We start from the raw sequence: 22,447 nt of genomic DNA, 5'->3' as shown, positions 1-22,447 counted from the left end.
CAGAATTAAGGGACTTTGAAGACTTCTGGGTTCAGAAGAAAGCGCAGATAGCTGAGCTCCTAATCAGTTTTGTTCTTCATCCTGACCTAGAACATACTCTTTTGTATTTAATTGATTATGTGAACAAAATGCATTTTTTTTCTGTTATTCCTCAGCAGAATGAATTTGCTAGAGGAGTCACAGACAACCTAAATTAAAGTGAGTTATTAAAAAATCAATAATTTTGTATTTTGTTCTTAAAATTACTTATCACCTTCAGGCATAGTAAGATACCTTAATTTTTTTTTCTTTTTCTGTAGATCAGCCTATGATCCATAACATTTATGACCATTTAGATTTCTTAATATCAGGAGTACCAAAGGGTGAAAAGGGAATGTAATGTATAGATGCGCCAGTGTACGATTGCTGACACCTCGGAGCGGGTGAGATGCACTGAGTTCACCTGAAATAGTCACAAAATGTAAGATCACGTGTTAGAGAGCCGATCACAGGGATCAAGGAATGATGGTGATCACATGAAGTGGTTATGTGAGATGATCTGGAAATGTTTGCTGAACGCGACAATACCAGGAATCCTTATTGCCTTCTGACAAAGGCTGCAGCTGTAATGAAATATTGCACAGGAGTCGAAAGCTGATCTACATCTAGCGTGTGTTCTTCCATGTTTGTAGCTGGACATCTTTAAAAATACCTGGGGTAAGAGCCATGCCCTCAATTTAACATCATTCCTTCTGTATTTCTATTTTTAGAACTGTGTGAGCTCTTTGCTATGGTTGATCAGTGAGGAGGGGATTCTTCTCGCCTCACATTAGCTATCTAAAAATTCAGTGACTGGGCTAAGGTGATCATCTGCACTCCCTTTATAGACAAGGGAATGAGGTGAGCTTCTCCAGAAGCCTGAAGGTGCTATTTTGCGATGGGATGTATCATGCTCTGGGCATGCTTTTGCTTTCCATTAGCTACCTCAGAGCTGCTATAATTGCCTTTCAGCAGGTGCCTGGGTTTGAGATGATGAAGGCTAAAGGGCAGGTGCACCCAACCCAAGTCAGCAGGGAGGAGATGGGCCTCACTAACATGTTTTATTTCAAGGCAATGTTATTTTGTGATTCACTGCAAAAATTCTGTTTGCCCTTGTTGTTTGCAGAATGAGTCAAATATGAATACTTTTCTTGAGAACGGTATGCTAATCTCAAACTGTACCACTGAACACAAAACATCCAGATATGCCTGATACCTGCCTTGTCTCCCTCTTTCAGCCCTTCAGTGAGAACCCAGGATTTCTTCTGTCGTAATCTCCTTCAGGAGCAGCAGCTGAGATTTCATCCAGAAACTGGTGACTCTGGAGAAAGGACTCCTGTGTTCCTAGGCAGTCAGTTCTGCTTCTGAAGTACTTTCCGGTTTGTGTATCTGTGATATTTTATATTCCCCGTTATCAAGCATCCAAATGTCTCTCAGTCTTCCCCGCATTTAACTTGTTGCAAGCCCTCATGCACATCATTGGGGATCTATGGGGAAAATGGGGCAATATGGCCACGCTGGAGTAGAAACGAGCATGTGTGAGATGCTGCAGCGTCTGCTCAGAGCCAGGGGGTCAGGAAAAAGGGGAGAAGAACCTGGCAGGTTGTGCAGCTCTTGTGAAAATTGCAGGAGCTCTCCTAGCCCACTCCTATACTCTGTTTGCTATCCCTGTAATTCTTCAAAGAATGAAACCGTCTGCCTAAAGGGACCTAAATAATACTGTAAATGATGAAAAACATCCAGTAATCTGAGCCAGTTCTCCCTGACATCAATCTTTTGGAGAGATGCAGCTCTACGTCTTATTCAGATCTCACCCACAGCACTAAAAAAATGTGTTTGGATCAGAATGCTTCCTTCTTTACATTTATGATCACATTATTTTAAGGAGCTTAGTGGTCTTTAAAGGGCATATTAAACCTAAAATCAGAGACACTGTGATAAAACCCACTCCAGAGCACATCTAGAGTGTTTGAGTTTAGTAAGCGCCTCTTGCATTTTTCATCAACTACTTGAACCTAGCTCCCGTTTCTTTGAACCTCTTGTTGTTCTCACTGAAAACCAAGCTGACATGCTTGAAAAGCATACAAATAGCTTCTGCTGCGACTATCTGCACAATATATTCTGTTCTGTTTTCATTGTAATAACGCATTTCAGTTCATGAATGCCTGAGCTAACAGAGGTAATGCAGAGATGAATCTCCACTATTACTACTTGTTTTTCTATTTGTTCCTTTATGATGCACAGAATCTTATTCTTCGGCACTTCCCCAACAGCATCTGAGGCTGGAGGTAGGTATCACAAAAATTAAAGTGTATGGCATCCCTAAGGAGAAGCTCAGAACTGGGCTCTGGCCAACCTCAGATATCAAGTTGTTTGAACTTTATTATCTTATTAAGGAACTGGATTTCGGATTCATCACTGAGTTAGCACTGATTGCATATGACCACTTTCCTTGGTCTGTTGCAACTTCTCACTGTGGTGGGGGACATGCAAGTGCATGACCTCAAGCACTTACAGTCTAGGTGGGATAAAACCAGTAAGTTTTCTGTACAATTTTCCAATTTAAAGGGAAAGATGTAATTAATGTTGCAAGCCAGGCAGTGGAGAAGCAGAACTGAGATACAGTGGCAAAGCCGATGGGATGCAAAAACTGAAGAACGCCCATTACACATGGAATGGGCGTTGGGCAGAAGTTGTTTCTCTAGACAGCACTGCCTCCTGGTAGAGGAGATGTGAGGGTAAGCAGCCCAGCTGGAGACAGTGGTGGAATATGGTCTGGAGCCTGCAGGCGTGATGGAGAGGGGAGAGGGCTTCATAGGGAGCTCAGCATGGGATTAGGGCACCCTGGAGGGTAGGGTGAGGAGAGCAACCAGGGAAACACACGGCCATGGGGGTGGAGAGGTGGGGGAGATCAGCTGGTGGGGTCGAGGAGGGGAAAAAAAAAAAAAAAAAAAAAAAGAAAAAGGAGCGGTTGCTACCTCCAGGCAAGAAGTGGGAAGGTGATGGAGAGAAGCAAGGGCCGGAACGGGGGCAGGGCCGGCGGCGGTGCTGGGGGTGGCAGGGGAGGAGGAGCGGGCGGAGCGGCCCCCGGCCCCGGCCTCTCATCCGCGGATGCTCTGGGGCAGCCCCGGCCGCGTCCCCAGCCCCAGCCCCGGCGGCATCCCCCGCCCTCCCCACCGGCCCCCGGGGGCTTCCCGCCCCCTCCCCCGGCGGATGGGGCACGGGCAGCCCCTGCGATCAGTGTCAGCGGTGCCTGCGGTCCCTCCCGGGCACCGGCACCTTCCTGCCCGCTCTGTGGGGGGCAGCGCTGCCCCGGCCCAGGGCTGGAGCGAAGGCGGGATGGGGCGGGAGGAAGGACACAGCCCGGGGTGGCAACCCCCGGTCCCAGGTGGGTCGAGCCCCTCCCCGCGGGCCGGCCCGCGAGTGGAAAGTTTCCCCGGGGTGACCTCTCATAGTACGCGCCCGCTGGGAAATCTCATTCAAGTATTTTTTGTCAATGGGGTAGAGGGGGAGGGAAGGGGGGGGGCACTCTGCTCCCCGGGCCCCCGGCCCGGCTGACGTCACCGCAGAGGCGATAAATATCTGTTGATATAATTGGACGTGAGATTTGGGGTTGCGATAGCGAAACTCGGCCCATCGCCGCTCCGACGGGCCCCCATGATTTATTCAGCAGTGGATCGGGGCACGCAATCGGGCTGTCAGGAGAGCGTCAGCTTATTAGGCAAGTTCTGCGTGATTCCAGGAGAGGGTCTAAGCTATAAAAATCCCACGCCCCGGCTCTGATTAGGACCAAATCTGATCCCAAGTTCACCGGGAGCCGGCTCCGAGGGAGACCGAGAGGAAAGGGACGCCGGGCACTGCCGAGCCCCGCCGCCTGCCCTGCCCCTGCCGCCGCCCCGGGTAAGGTGCGGGGCCGCGCCCGGGTGCGGAGCGGTGCGGGGTACGGAGCGGTGCGGGGTGCGGAGCGGTGTGGAGTGCGGAGCAGTGCGGGGGGGCGAGCGCAGCGTCCCGTGGGAAGCGGGGAGCTCCTCCGTCCGGACGGGGAGCGGGGAGGTGCGGGGTAGCCGGGCTCTCGCACCCCACGCAGCCTTTGGGGAATAGGTACGGTAGGCACCCCACGCACCCTCCCACCAACCCCCGTGGGACGGGTGAACGGGACGCGGGTCCGCGTACACGCGCGGAGTGTCTCCGCAGGGACTCAGCCCAGCCCTCTCTCCGGGATCCGCTGTCGGTGCGGGGCTGTCCCGAGGCGGGGTGTGCGGAGGGGGAAGGTGGCCGCCTCGACGGCGGGGGCCAGCCGGGCCGCGGAGCGCGGAGGGGCGCGGAGGGGCCCGTTTCAGCACCGGGACAGCGGCGGCGGGGTCACCAGCCCCCCCACACCCCCCCCCCCCCCAACTCTTCCACCGCCGCTCGGCTGTGTAACCCCCTCCCTCCCCGCTTCCCCTTCCTCGTCTGCCCCCCGCAGGTTTTGGGCCCCCGACCATGAAGATCCCGCTGCTGGTCTCCACGGGAATCCTGCTGGTCGCCCTCCTGCCCTGCCAGGAGTGCAGAGCTCTCAGCAAGAGCCCGGCGGCCGCCCACGGGGCTCTGCACCAGCCAGATTTCTTCCAGCAGCGGCAACAACAGCAGCAGCAAACTCTGCCCGTCCTGCTCCGCATGGGAGAAGAGTATTTCCTGCGCCTGGGCAACCTCAACAAGAGACCCCTTGGCTCTTTCTCCACTTCTTCCAGCAGCACCGGTCACCTACAGCCAGAAACCTCCGCCACCAACTTTTTCCGGTCGGCCGTGCAACCGCTGGAGCAGCTGGGGAGCCCCGAGGAGGAGGAGGAAGCCGAGGGGCAGGCGGTGGAGAGGGAGAAGCGATCCGAGGAGCCCCCCATTTCTCTAGATCTGACTTTCCACCTCCTGCGAGAAGTCTTGGAGATGGCCCGAGCCGAGCAGTTGGCGCAGCAAGCTCACAGCAACAGGAAACTGATGGAGATAATCGGGAAGTGACACGGCTCCCCCCCGCCTTGCCAAAGAGATTCCGCAGTTAGCACAAGAGCAATCGCACCCTCCCGTGTACCCTCGTGCTGCTCCGACGCCATCTCTTTATTTTTATATAGCTTTAACCCTAAAAGGGGTGTCCTCCGAACCGCCTCTTGTCCCTTGACTCGCATGCACGACCGTGTACCAAGTGCAGAAACTCGCGTGTCGTCCGTGACCTCCCCCACCGTTATTTATTTCTCCGTTTCCCCAGTTGTTCTAGTGCCATCGCTACGCAGGGCTGTGTGAGCATTGGAAGAAATGGTTCTCAGAACACAGATAACTTTTCTGCTGAGGGGGCAGGGAGGTGGGAGGGGGAATCTCTGTAAGCTCCTTTAAAGCCACTTTCTTTTTTTTTTTTTTTTTCCTGTAAACATTTTCACAATAAAACATCTTTTCAGCGCTCGGTCGATTTTGTTGTGTAAGAGAATGTTTAATATTTATATTTTTAATAAAAGCTGCAAAGTAACGATGGCTTGATAGACTTTCTTGCCTAGACCCCCGAGGGCTGCTCCGCCTCCCTCAGCGCTCATGGTGGGGGGGCACCCGCGGCCACCGACACTCCGAGCCGCAGGGAGCCCTAAATCATCCCCGGGGATGTTTTTTTTTTTCCCCCTCCCCGCCCCGGGAAGCCCATGTCCCTGCGGGATCTCCCGCAGGCGGGCCCCGACGTGTCCGAGGGTGGGGGCTGCCCTACACCGCCACCCTGGGCACCGGCTGCTCCCCGGGACGGGGATGGGGAGGGGGACGCGGTCGGGAACCGGGCGGTGTCCCCCAGTCCTGCCGACTGCCCCCTCAGCAGCCCCTCGACGGGGGCGTCCCCAGTTCCTCCCGCTACGACCGGGGCCGGGCAGCCTCCTCCGGCCAGCGCGCAGCCATAGGAAACCGGTGCGGCGATCCCGGGTCTCTTTTCTGTTTTGCTCATCCTTCCCGCACCCCAAAAAGGGCGGATTCCCCCCCGCATTGTCTCCCCCCCGTCCCATCGGCGGTACCCGAGCCAGGTCCCTCCCAGGGGAGGTGGGAAGGTGGCGATGCGTGGGGGGGAAACTTCCCGGGAGGAATGGAGGAAAATCCACCAGGACACACAGGGAGAAAATAGGAAATCCCTCACCCCAAACCTCATCCCAGGGGAAAAAAAGCTGCTCCCGCAGACAGAGGCGATGTGGTGGTGGTGGCGGCGTGGTTTGGGGCTATGCAGGTCTCAAAGCTTTGTGCAGACCTCACCTACACAGCCCTCCAAAATTTCTCTCAAAGGAGCATTTTCCAGGGGGAAACAGGCAAAATGAGGGTCAATGTGACTCTGGCCTGTAGTAAGGGATGGCCGGGACGGGGGCTGACCCCTGACAGCCTCGTTGACCAGGTGCTGCTTTGCATCTGCACTGCAGCCCAATGTCCCAGCACGGTCCCCTGCCAAACCAGCGTGTGTTTAGGGCCTGACTTGGGGATCCCAGAAAGATCCATACTTAACCTTGGCGCAGAGCTGGACACCTGGTCCCTCATGGCACCGAGCACTCCTGGCAGCCTGCCGATCGCTCTTAAACACGACTGAGTGCTGGCACCCTGTCTCCAGTGACAAAACCCATGGAGTGTCACCTTCAGTACAACTTGTAGAGCTTCTTTTAGGACACAAATTTGGCTTCATTAGGCGGCTCAACGTCTGCCATGCACATGGAACAGGACATTTGGCATTTGCCTTTTCTAAAGCCCACCACAGGGCCTTCAAATTAAATCTTGGAAGAATAGCTGTAAACACCTCCCCGCATCCCGGATTCATGGAAGAAAATGTCACTTTTCCTACAAGCACGGATGACTGAGTAGACGTAGACACAGATAACAGCTGGACAGACACGGGCAGCGCTCTGCCCCACAGGCTCAGAGCTGTGTCCTGGTGAGTGGCCAGTGCTTTCGGCGTGTCCGTCTTCCTCATGCCTGTCACTGGGCACTTTCCCTCCAAAATAACCTCTTTGTGTGAGCATCATCTGCTGCGGCTTAGCAGAATGAGCAAGTGCAAAAGAAGAAATGGCAGCTTCCCTCTCCCCTCCTGTGTTCAGCCTCCGCAGCCGGAGAGGCACTGGTTCCATGGGGACTATGAGTGACTGCAGGGAGGTGCTTAGACGCAACCCTGACTTAGGGCTGCCAAGGGCACAATACTGTCACTGAAGTCACGGGCACCGATGAGTGGGGACGCAGGAGGGTACCGAGGAGAAACACTTTGTTGGCAAAGGATGCTAATGGTGAACATCGCACCAGCATTTTAGCTAACAACACTGGTGAAGCATTTACACCTACACAAGGATGTGCCAAAAGGTGAATAACAAAACACTAGCAGTGCTCAACCTACAGCTGTAGTGATGCTATTTTCCCCTTGGAAACAAGAAAAACAAGGAAACAAGGAAAACACTCTGACTACAATACAGTATAGCAATTTGTCCCCATGCTCCCATCCCTCATAGGACTGTCATCTCAAGGGCTGGGTATGATGTGGAGGTCAACTGAGTTCCTGGGAACGAAACCTGCTCGGATGTCCCTTTCCAGGCCAGTCTTTCTGTTGATTGCAGCCAGGCTGGCTGCGCTCACGGTCCCTTGGAGGAGAAGCACACCAGAAGCCAGCCGGAGTGAGTCATCATTCATTGAGTGAGTTCAACCAGGAGAAGGAGAAGACATGACGAGCCGGCTCGTCACCCCGCTCATTGCTCACACGAGTTTCCTCCACTCGTCCTTGAGGGGATGGTTCAGAACCAGTCTGTAAAAGAAGGAAAGGTTGACAAATGGAAGAGGAAAAGATGACTTGCATTAAAATCCTTAAGATTTCACAACACAAAGAAAAACAGAATGACGTGGGAAAGAGGGGAAAAGGCAGGGAGCATGAAAACTTGGGAAGGTCAGCCAGACTTTTAACACTGGAGAAGTCAGAGGGACTTTTGCTGCGACAACGGCAGAGGAAGGATTACGCTGGATGAGCGTGTTGCACCTGTGCAAAGGGCTTAGTCCTGACTCGGGCCTCTGGAATATTATTGCACCGAAGGTGATAACTGCCTGTTAGAAGTGATCCTGCCAGCTTGGCTTGTGTAGCTGGGCCTCCAGATTGATGTGGGCCGAAGCCAAAAGTTATTGTCAGTGCATTGCCACTCAAAATGATACTTGTTCGGCTGTCATGAAATCTGCCTTGGATGTAGTTTTTTTATTTAAAGTCTTTTAATATTTATTTCACTTCAATTTCACTTAGCCCAAGAACAGGAGACAAATAGTACAGAGATAGAAGCTTCTGCTTACATCCCAGGCCCAGTTCTGCTTTTGTTTGCACAGGTATCCTACGCTGACAGTGAAAAATGGAATCTGGACATGATATGCTGTGGCTGCTAATGACAGGAATTATTAGTATTTTTTAAAGTAGCTAAATATTTAACAGGCCAGTATGATATACAGAAATATTTTTACTAGTTCCAGTGTTTTCAGGTCACCTTGGCAGAAAATGAAGACCAGCTTTGTGATAGTATCAGAAATCCTATTAAAGATAAAATATACAAAAATGGGTGATTTGGTAGCTAAGGGATACCTTGTGTCTTTGTCATTAAAATCACAATTTAATGGGCAATATACAGAATATTTTTCCTTCTATATTCCTAGATATGCACATACATAATTGTACATTCTTAAAATTAATATGGCCAACACCGCCAGCCTTCTCTGTGCAGGGTTTCACCTTACTTTGGGAACTTCAGCATGTTCTTAGGAGAACTATTTGATGTCAAGATACTACTTGATAGAGGGAAAATGACAGAGCAGCGTCTTCTGAATTTTAACGTCTCAATCATTTATAATACTGTCCTAAAATGGGAAGTTACCAAAGCAGTGATGCTAACAGACTTATCCAGGAACAAACAATAAAGCAGGGATGCTTGTGAGGAACTGAAGCGTGGGATGGATGATTTTCCTAAGCGTTTTTGTAAGTGCTTAATGTTAAAGTGTACCACAGGAATTAGTAAGGACTAATGTTATGTTGAGTATAAATCGGCTACTGAACTTCATTCCAGTTACTACCTGTTTGAGTATCGTGACACCAACAGAAGAGACAGCGTGGAGGTATGAAAAATGTAGCTCTCTATTTATTTATATCTAATTAGAGTTCCTAGCTCCTTTTTTAGACCCAGATCCTCAGTTGCTCTAGACTGGAATAATCCTACTTATTCCAATGAAACACTATCTGAGAATCTGCTTTAATATCTGAAATGTGGACTAATCTTTGGCTTAGATTCATATTTTCAAAGCAAGGCAATCACTGCTACTCACTGCAGAGTGCAGGGCTCAGAAAGGATTTGTACGGACAAGGATCTTGCAGAAGAATATAGTTTCTGCTTGCTAACTTCATCCTGTACTTCAACGAGAGCACAAGCATGGTGAAAAATCTGGGTGAAATGGCTGTCTACTTGAATACAAAAGTCCATTTTCAGTAATGCTGGTGAGAGGGGTTGTCTCCCAGGCTTATACAAAAGCATTGTAAAGAATTTGGCCCACGGGGCTGAATCTTCAGCTGAAAAGGCAGGTAGCTAATTGAGTCCCGATTATAGAAGATCTGCCTCTCAGCCCTGGAAAGTGCTGAATGCAAACCTTTCAACTCAATTACAAAAGTCAGGTATCAGCAGCAAATACATGACTTTCTGAGTCGTAAGGGATTCTGCACTCTTTTGATCTCGGTAGATGCTGGAGCATAGATGGTTTATTAGTCCTCTATGAAAATCTTGCCTTTTATTTTTGGAAGGACAGCCAGAGTGCCTGGACTAGCTAAAAGTCATTTTGAAATTGGTTTTGCAATTTTGTGCACCGAGCTGTCAGCAGTGTGTGTAAGCAGGCAGGGGACAGCCCTCCTCACTTCTCCTCACTCTGCAGAGGAATAGGACTGGCAAGAGGTTAAAAAAAAAATTCCTGCATTTCTATTCTTTTTTTTTTTTTTTATTTAAAGCCACACTGTCACTGTGTCATTTTTCTTCCTGTGCAAGATGAGCTTCCCTTAGCACTTCCACTTGCTATTCCCACCAGCCACTCTCCAGAAATATACATTAAACTAAGGTTAACTTTGAAGCAAAGAACCATTTATGGCCTCAAAGTTAAGTAGCTTGTTTTATAGGGTTTGTAACCAAAATGTTAGATGAAAAAAAAAGCACAGCCTAATAACTTAGACTGACAAGGTGACTGCATTACCTTGTTAACCAACACTGCTGGTACTGCACTTCAAACAAAACAATCTTTGTCTGCATCACTGTCAAAACTGTATTTCATAAGGTCTTAACTCCTTCATATTCTGCTGTGATGACATGCTCCTGTGTCAGCAAAACAATGCCAGAGCTCCAGCATATTCTCACTGGGTTTGGCTGGATGAAGCATTTACTCCCTGCACCTCGCTGGACTCAGCAGGCTGCCAGTCTGCAATACTTCGCTGTGCCTTTCCAGGAGCAATCATTTGCCATCACACCCAGCCAGGAGTGAAGCAAGCCCAAAACTGACAATAGGGCCATTCCTTGGCTTTTAGACTTGTGTTTTCACACCTGTGACACTTCAGTGTTTGTGCTCTGAATCATACAGTGACTGAGGTACGCTGTCCTGATGTGAGGCAAGAGACCATCGAAAGGTGCCAAGAGCAACTCTGTCCACATTATTAAGTTCGTCCCCACCTTCCAATGGCAGCCCACACACCTCAGAGTTATAGAGTGTGCTGGCATTGACTGAGACAAAGATTTCAGCTGTAGACTTTTACAGAAGACAATGTTTTTGAACCAGGAGGTGTTTCTGAAAGGTAGAAAGCAGAAGTAGGTCTCCTCAGTGTCAATGGGATTTGGCCATCCGACCCCTCTGTAGGTCCTTGCAATCTCATCCTGGGTCACCTTGCTGCCCGCGTTACCACAGCTCCACTCCGCTGCCAGAGAAAAGCTTTCTGCGGAGCATGGCAGAACACTTGCCACATGCCTTTCAGACGGTTCAGATTCAACACTTCATTGTGTCTGTCCATTGCTGTTAGGCAACAGTTGTTAAGCTTCTACCTAAGCTTTATCTTAGTCTTGGAGATCTCATGGGTAGGGCTTGTTTATTCACATTACCTAGAATAACAAGTCCCAACCCTTGATTTGGGTCCCTAAAAGTAATGAGGAATAACTAAAGTGTTTACCTCAGACTACATTAATCACACCAGGCCAATGCTGAGAGAGTGCTGAATAGTTACACTTAGATTTATATTTTCCCCTGTGGTGTCAAGTGACAACAGATGATGTTTTCAGTAAGCACCAGGAATTTTCACCAGGCCAGTTCATGAAGCTGGGGGGGAGGGGGAAGCACACCCTCCATGACTGATGGCTGAATTTGTTTTTCCCATAAGCAAAGTCCAGGCTGGAGTTTACATGCCAATACTTTGGAGGTGCTGAGCAACCACAACTCCCACTGAGCAGCCATTCAGCACTCCTCAGCATCTGGCATGCTAGAATTTGCATGAATAAACAGTATAAGGATCTCAGGGTTTAACCTGATGAGTCGTATCAAAGTTGCAGGTATTCAGCATCTTTCAGCATTTGCCTCCTCAACCTGAGCACTACTTAAATCTGTGTAAGGTTCTTGTAAAGGGTGTGGACAGGAGAAAAAGGGTGGGTGGGATGGCTTTGTCATAATGTTTTCATTTATCAGGGCCCAGCAGTTATCCTACTTATGCTAGGGAAAAATAGGCAGTGTAGGCCTTCTAGATATTTGAAACCCAATGAAATCTACACACAGTTTTCTGCTTTACCACCACTAATTTCCAAAGCCTTTAGGTACAAAGACTGGGATCCATGTTACCAAACTTCAGTCATCCAGAAATGATGCAGACTGCATTCGTCCCGTCTAATGGGAATGACGAGAGAAAGGCACCACCAGAGTGATTTGTCCCATCCCAAAATACGTGTCTATAGGGTGGATTGCCCTCTGGAAATACCTGTTTCTCTTTACTGACTCTAAAGACACTGGCTCTTGGTGACCCAGTTAGACTAGATCTGGCTTTTAAGTAACTACACAAGAAAGATTCCAGCCAAATACTTCAGGATATCAGAAAATTGCTTGATAGGAATTGAGAACTCTGACTGCACTGCTACTTTTTGCAAGATCAGTAACTCTTAAATTTAGGAAGTGGAGAGGAAAGGTGGAGGGTCGTCACAGTCTTCTTCAGTTTGGCTTTTGTTCTGGCAATTTTTTGCTTATTTTTGATGACTTCTGATAAGGTAGGATCTGGATAAACCATTGTTATAATGACCCTCTCAGAGCCATTATATCCCACCAGCTTACAAGGAGATTTGAGAAAGAAGAGAAATGAGAGCTGAAGTGATTGTTTCCTCTATGGCTGTAGATCGCCCACCAATATATTTTATCCAGATTGAGCATGGCTGAATGGTTACAAATTTTTTTAAATTAATCAGAAAACAAAGATGATTGCTGGTTTTATGCTGGCCACAGGAGAATAGATTATGCCTTTGTTGGCAAAGCAAAAATTACCTCCTCCCATTTTTTTAACAAATATGGTTCTACCTAGTGAATTTGTAGCAGTTGAACACTTCGTATCACCCGCATATGTTATTTCTGACCTAGCTCTGAATTCTCCAAAACCGTATTTATCATCTTGTGGAATCATGAGCTTGGTTTTGCCTGAATTAATGAAAAAGGTCTGGATTTACAGTGAAATAAGTGAGAAAAGAATGCACGTGGTTTACTAGAATCCAGTATGCCTTAGGAAAGGGGGTTATTTCTCGCAACTATACACATGAATGCACTGGTTGGTTACAAACAGCCATCTTACGGAGCTATATGAATGTTTTCTGGAGCAACAACGCTAACCAAAGCAGGTCCTGCGCCTTGGCTTCCCATCCACCTCTTCCTGCTTTGCCTCCATGGTTCACTGTCCCTTTGCGTTGCTGCAGCTGTTTGCAGGACTGTGCTAAGAATGGGAATGTCACTGGAATGACATCAATTTTTTGTTGTTTTTTGAGGTGAAGGGAGATATTTTTAAACCTGGACTGTTTGAATTATTTCATTCCAACACAGCCCAACAAAGAGCTGCCTCAGCACAAATGCCATGTGAGTGGTGGCATCTGGGCAGGAATAAGAATAAGAAGCAGGGCCACTTGGCAAGAAACTCCTAAATCACCTTTGCTGCCAGAGAAAAAAAAAATGGATCTACGCCGTTAGAGGCATGTGAATTACCCAATGCCTTTCCTGCCTCCTCTTGATCCAGCAGGAGAGAAGACTGTGAATTTGTTAGAAAATGAAGGTCTTGGAAAGAGAAGCAGCGAAAATATAAGCTTCTTGCTTCTACAGTTTCTGTAGCCTCAGAAAATGAGGGAGAAATTAAAGTTAATTCCCATATCTTAGCCGACTTGTTCAGAAACAACCTCCAGTGTTGACAAGAACGGGCATGATTAAAAATTGCTAGCTGGTCGCAAAGTCATCACAGAATCTGTAGGCTATGTTTGTCTGCCTCAAATGTCAAGTGTTACTCTTCTGGCACTCAACATTCCAGGCAGCGGAAACAAAGGAAGCACAACAGGTTATTTTTAAATAGTTTAAACTTTAGTTCAAGCATTTTGTTTTCATATTTTTATGCAGTCTAGCTCCTTCAGCGTAACACCTGGCAGCTGTCACATGTATCACAACAATATTGTTTCAAGCTAAGAGGCTGCTTATTTTGTACGGACTTTTTCTTTTTATTTGCAGGAATCAACAGAATATTCTCTGAAATAATTGCTACAATTACCTGTCAAGGAAATACATGTGGTGGCAGACAAAATAATATGCACAGACAAGCTCCATCAGTCACAGTACTAGATATGTCACTCTCTTAATGGTGGTCAGTAATGAATTTTAAAAGTCCATTGGAAGAAAATGCCTTTTTTTTTTTTTCTATAGATTTTCATTATATTACAATTAACATTATGTGGTTAATGTCTAATGCAATGTCTTACATAATGACCTTAAAGAGACCAAATGCAGTTCAGAGGAAAGCAGCCCAGTGAGCTTATTTTGGTATAGGATCTGCGTGTCTCCCATGGGATATGGAGCTCCAGACATTTGAATCAGTGATGGAAACAGTATTAGAGAACAGTGTGAGAGAGTGGCTTTCTTCTAACTGCTACTGGGGTCAAAGGAAACACAATTCCCTTATTTATATCACCTATCCTTTTCACGACTCAAACAAAAAAGCCAGAAATAATCTATTCGTTTAATATTTCACCCATTGCTGCTCCTCGCTGGGATTACATTTTGTTGAGAGCGATCTCAACAAAAACTACAAAGACTACAGATCTGCATAAAACCTAGGTCCACCACAGTCCAGGAATATGAAGGAAACCCAGGAGGAGAGTCTTACAAACACATGAATATTAAGGCTGCATGATCAGAACAGTCTTTCCTGGATCTATCCACACGACATTCTTGGTTCCTCTCCTAGAGAAGTATTTGAAGACCTCCTGATCAATCAGCCATCTATCATTTCTGCTCCCTTCCAGCCCTGCTAGGGAACTGTCTTGCAAAGGAAGGATCATCTTGAGAGGCCGTAGGAGTAAGTGGTATGGACTGGCCACCAGTGCCAGAAAGTGACTCATGGCTACCAGTTCTCCCCTCTTCCTCCTACTTCTGCTTCATCAGACAAGTAGATATGACTTCAGATCACCCAGTTATACGTGAAGTAAAGGCCTTCCAAGAACTTCTCTATGGCAGTAACCCATCTAGTCCATGTCAGAGAAATGTCTTCATTAGCTTTCAGAGACAAATAGCAAACCTAGTAATAGTTTAAAGTTATGTTTGTCTCTGTCATGTAGTCTTTCCTTTGAGTACTACAGAATGTTGTAAATGGAAGCTTTTTCTTCCTCTGCAAATGGTATTTTTGTAAACCCAATGAATGAGACAAAGTGCCAGTTCAGACTGTGACTCACCCCGGAGCTCCATTCACAGGATCAGATAACGGAGCCAGCATAGCTGCGAGGTGTGTAGACACATACCGTGCTTCGGAGGTTGGAGCAGCGCTCACATCGTGAAGGACTGATTTAGCTGGGCTGTTTTAAACATGCAGAGGGTGGTATATGTGAGCTGTGAACACAGCACACCTTCTCTGAGAGACAAAAACACGGTGACGGAGAGGCAGGAAGAAAAGCTGTAACATCAACTAAAGCAACAGGTTGCCATTTTTAAAAGCGTAACAGAGAAAGTAAGTCCTGGCCACAGTTAAACCATTTTTCTCTCATCACCTTTTCCTTAGTGTGCGCATTTTTCCATATCTTTGTTTGCCTAAATCTTCTACGACCACAGCAACTGAAGCTGGTAGCCAAGAAATGACTCTACTCCAATAATACATTGCTCAGCAAGCAGCACCATGACTTCCTGGAGAGATGTCTGTTGGATCACGTCTCGCATTGCAATCTCTGCTCCCCAATTAGCAATGCTGGCTTACTTGCACAGTACTTGGCCAAATGTTGAGCAGGATATTAAATTAAGCTTCCTTCTGCCCATCTCACACTGTTCCCAGGTGAAGTCCAAGCACGCTGTGATAAATACTGCTCTTAAGGCCTCAGATTCAATCAGAGTTATTGACTGGGTTGTTATGAAGTATATAGCACAGATTGCAGGCAACTGTCACCAGAGATAAGCTTGTGACCTGTATCTGGGCAGGCACAAGTTTCTTTTTAAAAAAACCCAAACGTTAATTTATTTTATAAAAACAAATTATGAAATTGTGCATGGATATAAAAATGAATGTATATTTTAAAATAAATCTCATGCCAGACATTGAAAAGTCTCACCATCCTCCATGGGGGAAACAACAACTACCTTTCCTCAATAAGGCGTTTTGTACTAGAGCAAGTCAAACAGCAAGTGTTTCATCATGAAAAACAGACACTTCTTCTGTGTGCAGAAGTGCTGAGCCAGGAGTGTTCTAAGAGGCTGAGTCTGTATTGCAATTACCACTTTCGGAAATTGGGAAAGACTAGGGCAGATTTTATAGGGTGCTCTCTAAATTAAAAAGAACAATGAGAAATTCAGATTGATTAGTCTCCAGGACTGAGAGATCCTCATTTTCTGCTCAGTTAAAGATGTGATATCTATGTCGGACATCTGTAGCATAATTTGAACACTGGGGCACCTATCTGTCTCCATTGGCTGGTAGCCTGGGATAACAGGTTTTCTGAATTAGTCACTGGTCTCTTACTTAACGACCTGAAGATTATTGTAAAGATGTCAGGAGTATGTATCACCTGAGAAGGGATCTAAAACTGAATCAATGGTGTTTGATATGTCCCTCCTTTTTTTTTCTTTTTCATTTCGGCTGTAATTTTCAGCCCACTCCGTAATTCCATTTCAAATACCAGGTAGGTGGGCACCAAATCCTTCAGGGTGCTGTGGTCCAGCCCCTCGCCTGCTCACAAGTCAGGAAAGCCTAGAAGTGGCATGGTACAATGTGCAAACACAAGGACTCATGCCTGGTTTACTAATTATTGCCTGTGGGATTTTCAGTCAGAAGATCCATCTCTAACCGTTACAGGATTACAAGCACTGCTTTCCATATGGCCACACCTGAAAGCCTGAACTGTCTCAAGGCAGTAGGATGACAACTAACCAAGTATTTAACAAACAGACGGCTCCTGTTGTTGTGAAGTAAATCTACCATAACATGATGTAAAACACCAACAGTTCATCCGTGATTAAGAAATATTTTCTGTTTATACATTATTTTCCTTTCTGAATGCCTTAACAATGAGCAGAACAAGTGATGCCTGGAGGTGGAGGTCGAGCGGAGGCAAATTTCACTATTTAAATGAGCTAGTCGCAGAAAGACAATGTCTAGGTGAGCCTGGCTTTGTATTAATTTGAACAGGAGAAATAATTTTGTCCATGCATTGTGGAAGTCCTTTTGCTAGTAATGGACTAAAAAAAAATGAAATATGCATAAATCAGACAGTATCTATGACTCACCAGACAAATCAAAGAGCAGACTATTCGAGGTAAAACTTCAGGTGAAGTATTTGCCACACATATTAATTATGAGAAACTGTTGTCTGAAAGCTGGGCTTAATGCATTGCCCTCATGACTCGTCACTGCTGCTTCTGAATCACTCAGAGAATTCTCAGAAGCAAGGGAGAGAGAGGCGCTAAAAGAGGAACAATCAAGACTTTCCTGATTTTCTCTGCATGTATTTGCTAAACTGAGGGGGAAATAAAAAAATCTCACCTGAAGCACAAAGTCAAGATGCAAAATGGAAATTCACAGGCAAAATTTGCCACCAACTAAACATCAGCCTCAGTGGCTTCAGACCTGGCCGCTACAACCGAGTCCCAACTCACTGAGTAGAGTTACAGTGAAATAAAGGCATAATTTTTGGACTGTTAACTGAGATTCTTGCATCTAGTGTTTGCCCTGTGTTTCAGCTACAAGAGGAACACTTTTTTTTTTTTCCAAGTGAAATTTAAGAGATGTTTAGGAAGCATCTTCAAACAGAATTTAATTTGGGCTTGTACACTAGCTGATTCATGGGTACACTAGCTGATTCATGGGTCTCCTACAAAAGGCTCAACTTCACCGAGGATAGATGACCCATTTTTCATTCAGTCAAAATTTGCAGATTTTTTATCTGAACATAAATAAAATAATCCAATTTTCTACCTAAGGAAAGATATAATACAAGTACATCCAGAAGTAGATGGTAAATATCAAGCTGATTTTCACTCTCTGCCTTCCCAGATCCTTCCTTAGCACTAAACACAGTTGCTGCAGGGAGCAGGGAGCTTTCATAGCAGCAGCTGGCTTCCTGGGAGAGCAACCTGGGCCGCCCCTGCTGTTGATGCTAACAGACGTCTTGTTCCGCTCTAGGGGCAAACCATGGGAAAGCCGTGTTGAGAGACCCTTGCTTAGCATCGTTCCTACAAGATCCAGCCTTGCAAAACTGCCTTTTCTCAAGAAAGTAATTCTCTCTTGGAGCAGTTGGCTTGAAGAGGGGCACTTAGCTTCCTTACCTGAGCAGATTGGCAAAACTGAGTTTCCAAGTCGGAGAAGAGAAGGGAAAATATTATTTGCGTACCACCACCATGCTCGTGCAGTCATTCAGGAGCAGTGCTGTGCTAAAGTGTGGGACCATACCTTTTATAGAGTGGTAGAAAAGCAGAGGTACATGGGCAACGAGCACAGTGCGATCTCTCTTGGGCTTATTTTGGTTTTAAATGATCTTATTTTGTCCGTGTTGCCTGCGTATTGACTGACAACCACCCGGCTAAAACTTAGCTAAGTACTGACCTCTCTGACGTGTGATTTAAAGCTGTCTCATGGAAAAATATGTGAAGGAGCACCAGCTGAAATTGAAGTATTCAGCAGCAGGGCAAAGAGAACTACAGTGCATGAATACAGAAAGGACTGTCCCTATGGTAATTCTGGCAGATGGCATAAGGTTGCAAGCAAGTAATAGAAAATTTTAAAACTAATGAAACAAGATTAACATAGGACACTCCATTAGTATTTCTCCTCCCAAACAGCTCAGTTCCGATTATATTTTATATCCTCATGGAATTAAAGCACTGTACTTACTGGCAGCAAAGGGAAATTAGATCAGAATACTGTTTGTGGATGATTAACTTGTATTTCCTTTCAAACTAAATGTATGCACTTGAGTCCTCTGCAGCCACAGACAGTCAATTTTCTGATGGGGAATTTGAGCAACAGAATATAGGGTCCAGTACTTCATCTTAGGTGAAATAAACTGGATAACCAGAGACCCAGGTGAATACAAGACTTTCATAAACTCTCACAATTTTATATGGTGTAACTGTGTGAGAGAAGTTGCCTACAAAAATCTGATTAGTGGAAAAAAATGAACAAACTTTTCATTATACATCTATTGCCCTCTGTATTTTAAACAGACTGAAATAATTTGAGCAGATGTAAGATATTTTGGGATCCACATTTTTCCAGTGACAACACAAGTAAGTTTTGTTGTAAAATACCTGTCACTGCTGATTTTTGGGGTTCCTCTATTACAAACCAAGAGATAGAGTGGCTCTGTGTGTGAAGACATTTTTAAAGACTACACATTCCTGGAAAGTGGTTTTACTGTTCTTGATGTGCATGGCTTTCTCTAGCCATCACAGATCTGCACAAGGGAATTGAAGGGCAGAACTTAGGGCCAGTTTTTCATGTTTGGTTGCTTAAAGCTGTGCAGCAAGAGGCTTACATACCTGGCTTGTTGGCTGAGAGTACTGAGCATTTGCGCTGTTAGAAGTGACAGATAGACGTTCAGCACTCCTGCAGACTAATCTTACTACTTAAGATTACTCAATGCATATTTAGAAGTCAGATTTCCAAGATCCTGAAGGGCCATATGCCCCTTCAGGTGCACTGGTCCAACACTTAGATGCCACGAGCGTTTACAGAACACACACATGATTCTTCATATGCCCAAAGTTCGCCACCTGTATGCTATTAGTACCATCTTTCAGGTATAAAAAGCACAAAACCACATGAATGAGTCCTGAAATGCCAGAAAGGGAATGAATTTCTGAAGTTTAATGCGCAAAATATGTATTCTTCTTCCAGCTCACTTAGTCTGTTTCTGAGACCAAACACAAGAAAACAACTTAAGACTCAGTGAAGGCTTCCTTCACCTCTTTCTGTAACCCATCACATACACTGTCTGTGAGCTGTGAGTTTTTTTTTTTTTGTTTGGACTCTAGGATCTATTTCTCCCATGCACTGGACAGGGTTACTTGTTAACGTCTATGTCACCCTCCACTAATACATTACGCCCCATGATGACAAGGCATCTTATTGATGCTACTCCTGTTCCCTGTGTTTTAATCATTTGCTCCTGGTTGTCATCCACAGAAGCCCAGATTCACTTAGAAGGACTCCCCCTAACTGTAGACATTGAGCAGAGGCACCTGGGTAAAGAGCGATGTCACCTTACACACAGCAGGCAGATGTGAAGATGTGCCAAGTGAGAACCAGCAGCAGCTGGTGAACTGTCTCTCACTGAAGATGCCTCTTGTTCTCTGTCAAGTGCAGAAGCAGCCTGTGGTGACAACACTTCTGACTTAGGCACACCCTGAAGCAGGATGCGGCTCTCCAATGCGAAGTTTCCTATTTTGTTCATGCTGAATCATCTCCTGCTATCCCTTCTTAGACCAAACAATCTGTACATCTCTGACCTGCACCTCCTGTTGCCATATCCCTGCTGAAACACCCTCCTGCACTCTGGAGGAAATTTCTTGATGCATCGATACAGTTTCTTAGAGTGCAGTGACCCTTAAATAAAATAAATGGTGGGAATTAATTGGTGGAACTGACCTCTTTTTGCTCCTGAAAAACAAGGAAATCCCCATCAGTGCATTCTATTAAAATAGCCTGAAAATAAATTATATGCTACTTTTATGATGAGAGTCACATAGATTTAAATTATTATTATAAATTATTATTACAGTTATTTCAAGTAATTTTGTTATTTGGCTTTCAGGGGCCTATCACACAAAAAGAAAAAAGGGCAGTGCCCTGGTATTTCACATGATAGGTAAAGACACATGAACTGCCTAAACAGCCACTTCACTGTAGACGGAGAAGAAAATATTTTTTATGCAAATAGAGTCTGAGACCAAAGTGCCTTTCTCCCTCATCTCCTTTCTATTTCATTATTAAATAAATCATAAAGCTGTCACTAGAGACCACACAGAAAGAGGTCTCAAATGGTAGAAATGAGAGCTTTCTGCATTTGTCTATTTTTAATTTCAAAAAGGTATTTTGAATTAAAGAATAAATAAAGGAAAAAAAGAGCATAATGCTATTCGCATGCCTGATTTCCCAGGAGTACAAAAAAGCTCTGTGTCCTCTTATAATAATACAATGAATTTTCAAAACCAAATACAAAAAATTGAAAATTAAACAATGTTCCATAAATTTAATTGAAATTCACAATGTCCAGTGCTTTTCAAATTCAAATTACCACCAAACAATGCATCTTTTTTATAACGTAAGCAACTAAAGTGTAGGTGATAGCTTCTCCCTTCTCTCTTTTTTTTTTTTTTTTTTTTTTTTATGGAGAGATATACTTTGGTCACAGTGCTGGAATTTTTGCACATAAAAGCTGAATAATAATTTATAATTTTTCATAGATGCACCATATCATGCTGTACAGTGCTTAGAGCACAGTAGAGAAAGTGAGCAGGGAAAACCAAGCATTTTTGTGTTGAAGAATAGACCAAAATTGAACTATTCTGTCATTAGAGCAAATACCCAAAGGTAACTACAGTTGTTTTGTGTCAGAGGTCTTTGGTCTTCAGTAAATAAGATTAAATGCCCCAGTGGCAACCCAGAATTCTCTGCAGATCAGCCATGCCACTTTGGAAATTGAATATAAACATATGTCTTACCTAAGAGGCGTGCAAAATAAATCATGGACAGTGTCTACCAAAAAGGAGCTACTCCAGGAGAGATGTTATGGAACAGTTAGGGTTTAATTTACAGTATTTGCCTTCAGGACAGCTTCACTGGGTAGTGAAGCTCTTAGTCCTTGATTTGCAGATATTTCAGTTCTTAATTAGTGTGACCTAAGTTTTTCCTCAGGCTTTTTTTCAAGCCTGAGTCTGTTTGTCTGCCTGCAGAAAAGCATTTTTTAAGCATAGATATTTAAAAGCACACACACACACTTGGGTATCTAAAGGGTTGGGATCCCCCCCAGTTGCATGGACATGTGTCTCGGGGCCATATTTGGTACTCCACACTCACTGGGAATGTGAGAGAGACAGCTTCAGATGCTTTTTGGTGGAAAAAGGACCTGAAGACTCCACCTCTATTCCATTCTCATGAGATCTCACCTGGAGTACCACATCCAGCTCTGGAGCCCCCAGTATAAGAAGGACGTGGACCTGTTGGAGTGGGTTCAGAGGAGGGTCACAAAGATAATCAGAGGGCTGGAGCACCTCTCCTATGAGGACAGGCTGAGAGAGCTGGGGCTGTTCTGCCTGGAGAAGAGAAGGCTCTGGGAAGATGTTATTGTGGCCTTTCACTACTTAAAGGGGGCTTATAAGAAAGACAGAGAAAAACATTTTAGCAGACTCTGTTGCGATAGGATGAAGGGTAATGGTTTTAAACTAAAAGAGGGTAGATTTAGACTAGATATAAGGAGGAGGTTTTTTTACAGTGAGGGTGCTGGAACACTGGAGCAGGTTGCCCAGAGAGGTGGTGGATGCCCCATCCCTGGAGACGCTCAAGGCCAGGCTGGATGGGGCTCTGAGGAACCTGATCTAGTTGAAGATGAACCTTCTCATTGCAGGAGGGTTGGACTAGATGACTTTTAAAGGTCCCTTCCAACCCAAACTATTCTATGATTCTACAAGAGCAGTCCACAACATATGGGTTGTGCTG

At 45.6% G+C, this 22,447-nt stretch overlaps 2 protein-coding genes across 6 annotated transcripts in view; one reads left to right on the top strand and one right to left on the bottom strand.

Annotated features, from left to right (window-relative positions):
- The first annotated feature begins 3,648 nt into the window (after positions 1-3,648).
- CRH (corticotropin releasing hormone) lies at positions 3,649-5,512 on the top strand. The gene is made up of 2 exons (XM_086740892.1): positions 3,649-3,918; positions 4,484-5,512. The coding sequence occupies exon 2, from the start codon at positions 4,501-4,503 to the stop codon at positions 5,011-5,013; it is 513 nt and encodes a 170-aa protein (XP_086597018.1). The 5' UTR covers positions 3,649-3,918; positions 4,484-4,500; the 3' UTR covers positions 5,014-5,512.
- Positions 5,513-7,375: 1,863 nt separating this feature from the next.
- Positions 7,376-22,447, bottom strand: part of TRIM55 (tripartite motif containing 55) — a 37,435-nt gene continuing 22,363 nt past the window's right edge. For all 5 annotated transcript variants that reach the window (XM_086740887.1, XM_010115852.2, XM_086740890.1 and 2 more), the window contains one exon: positions 7,376-7,786. In XM_086740887.1, coding sequence (XP_086597013.1) covers positions 7,776-7,786 — 11 coding nt within the window. In that variant the 3' untranslated portion in view covers positions 7,376-7,775. The remainder of the gene's footprint in view (positions 7,787-22,447) is intronic.

The sequence above is a fragment of the Chlamydotis macqueenii genome, chromosome 2 (genome assembly GCF_036417535.1).
Source record: "Chlamydotis macqueenii isolate bChlMac1 chromosome 2, bChlMac1.mat, whole genome shotgun sequence".
In the NCBI taxonomy this organism is placed as follows: Eukaryota; Metazoa; Chordata; class Aves; order Otidiformes; family Otididae; genus Chlamydotis; species Chlamydotis macqueenii.
The sequence above is the reverse complement of the archived record's forward strand: the minus strand, read 5'-3'. Positions and strand labels throughout refer to the sequence as shown.

What these genes read in the sequence shown, in the direction of transcription:
- CRH (XM_086740892.1), top strand. Translation starts at nt 4,501, where the DNA reads ATGAAGATCCCGCTGCTGGTCTCCACGGGAATCCTGCTGGTCGCCCTC.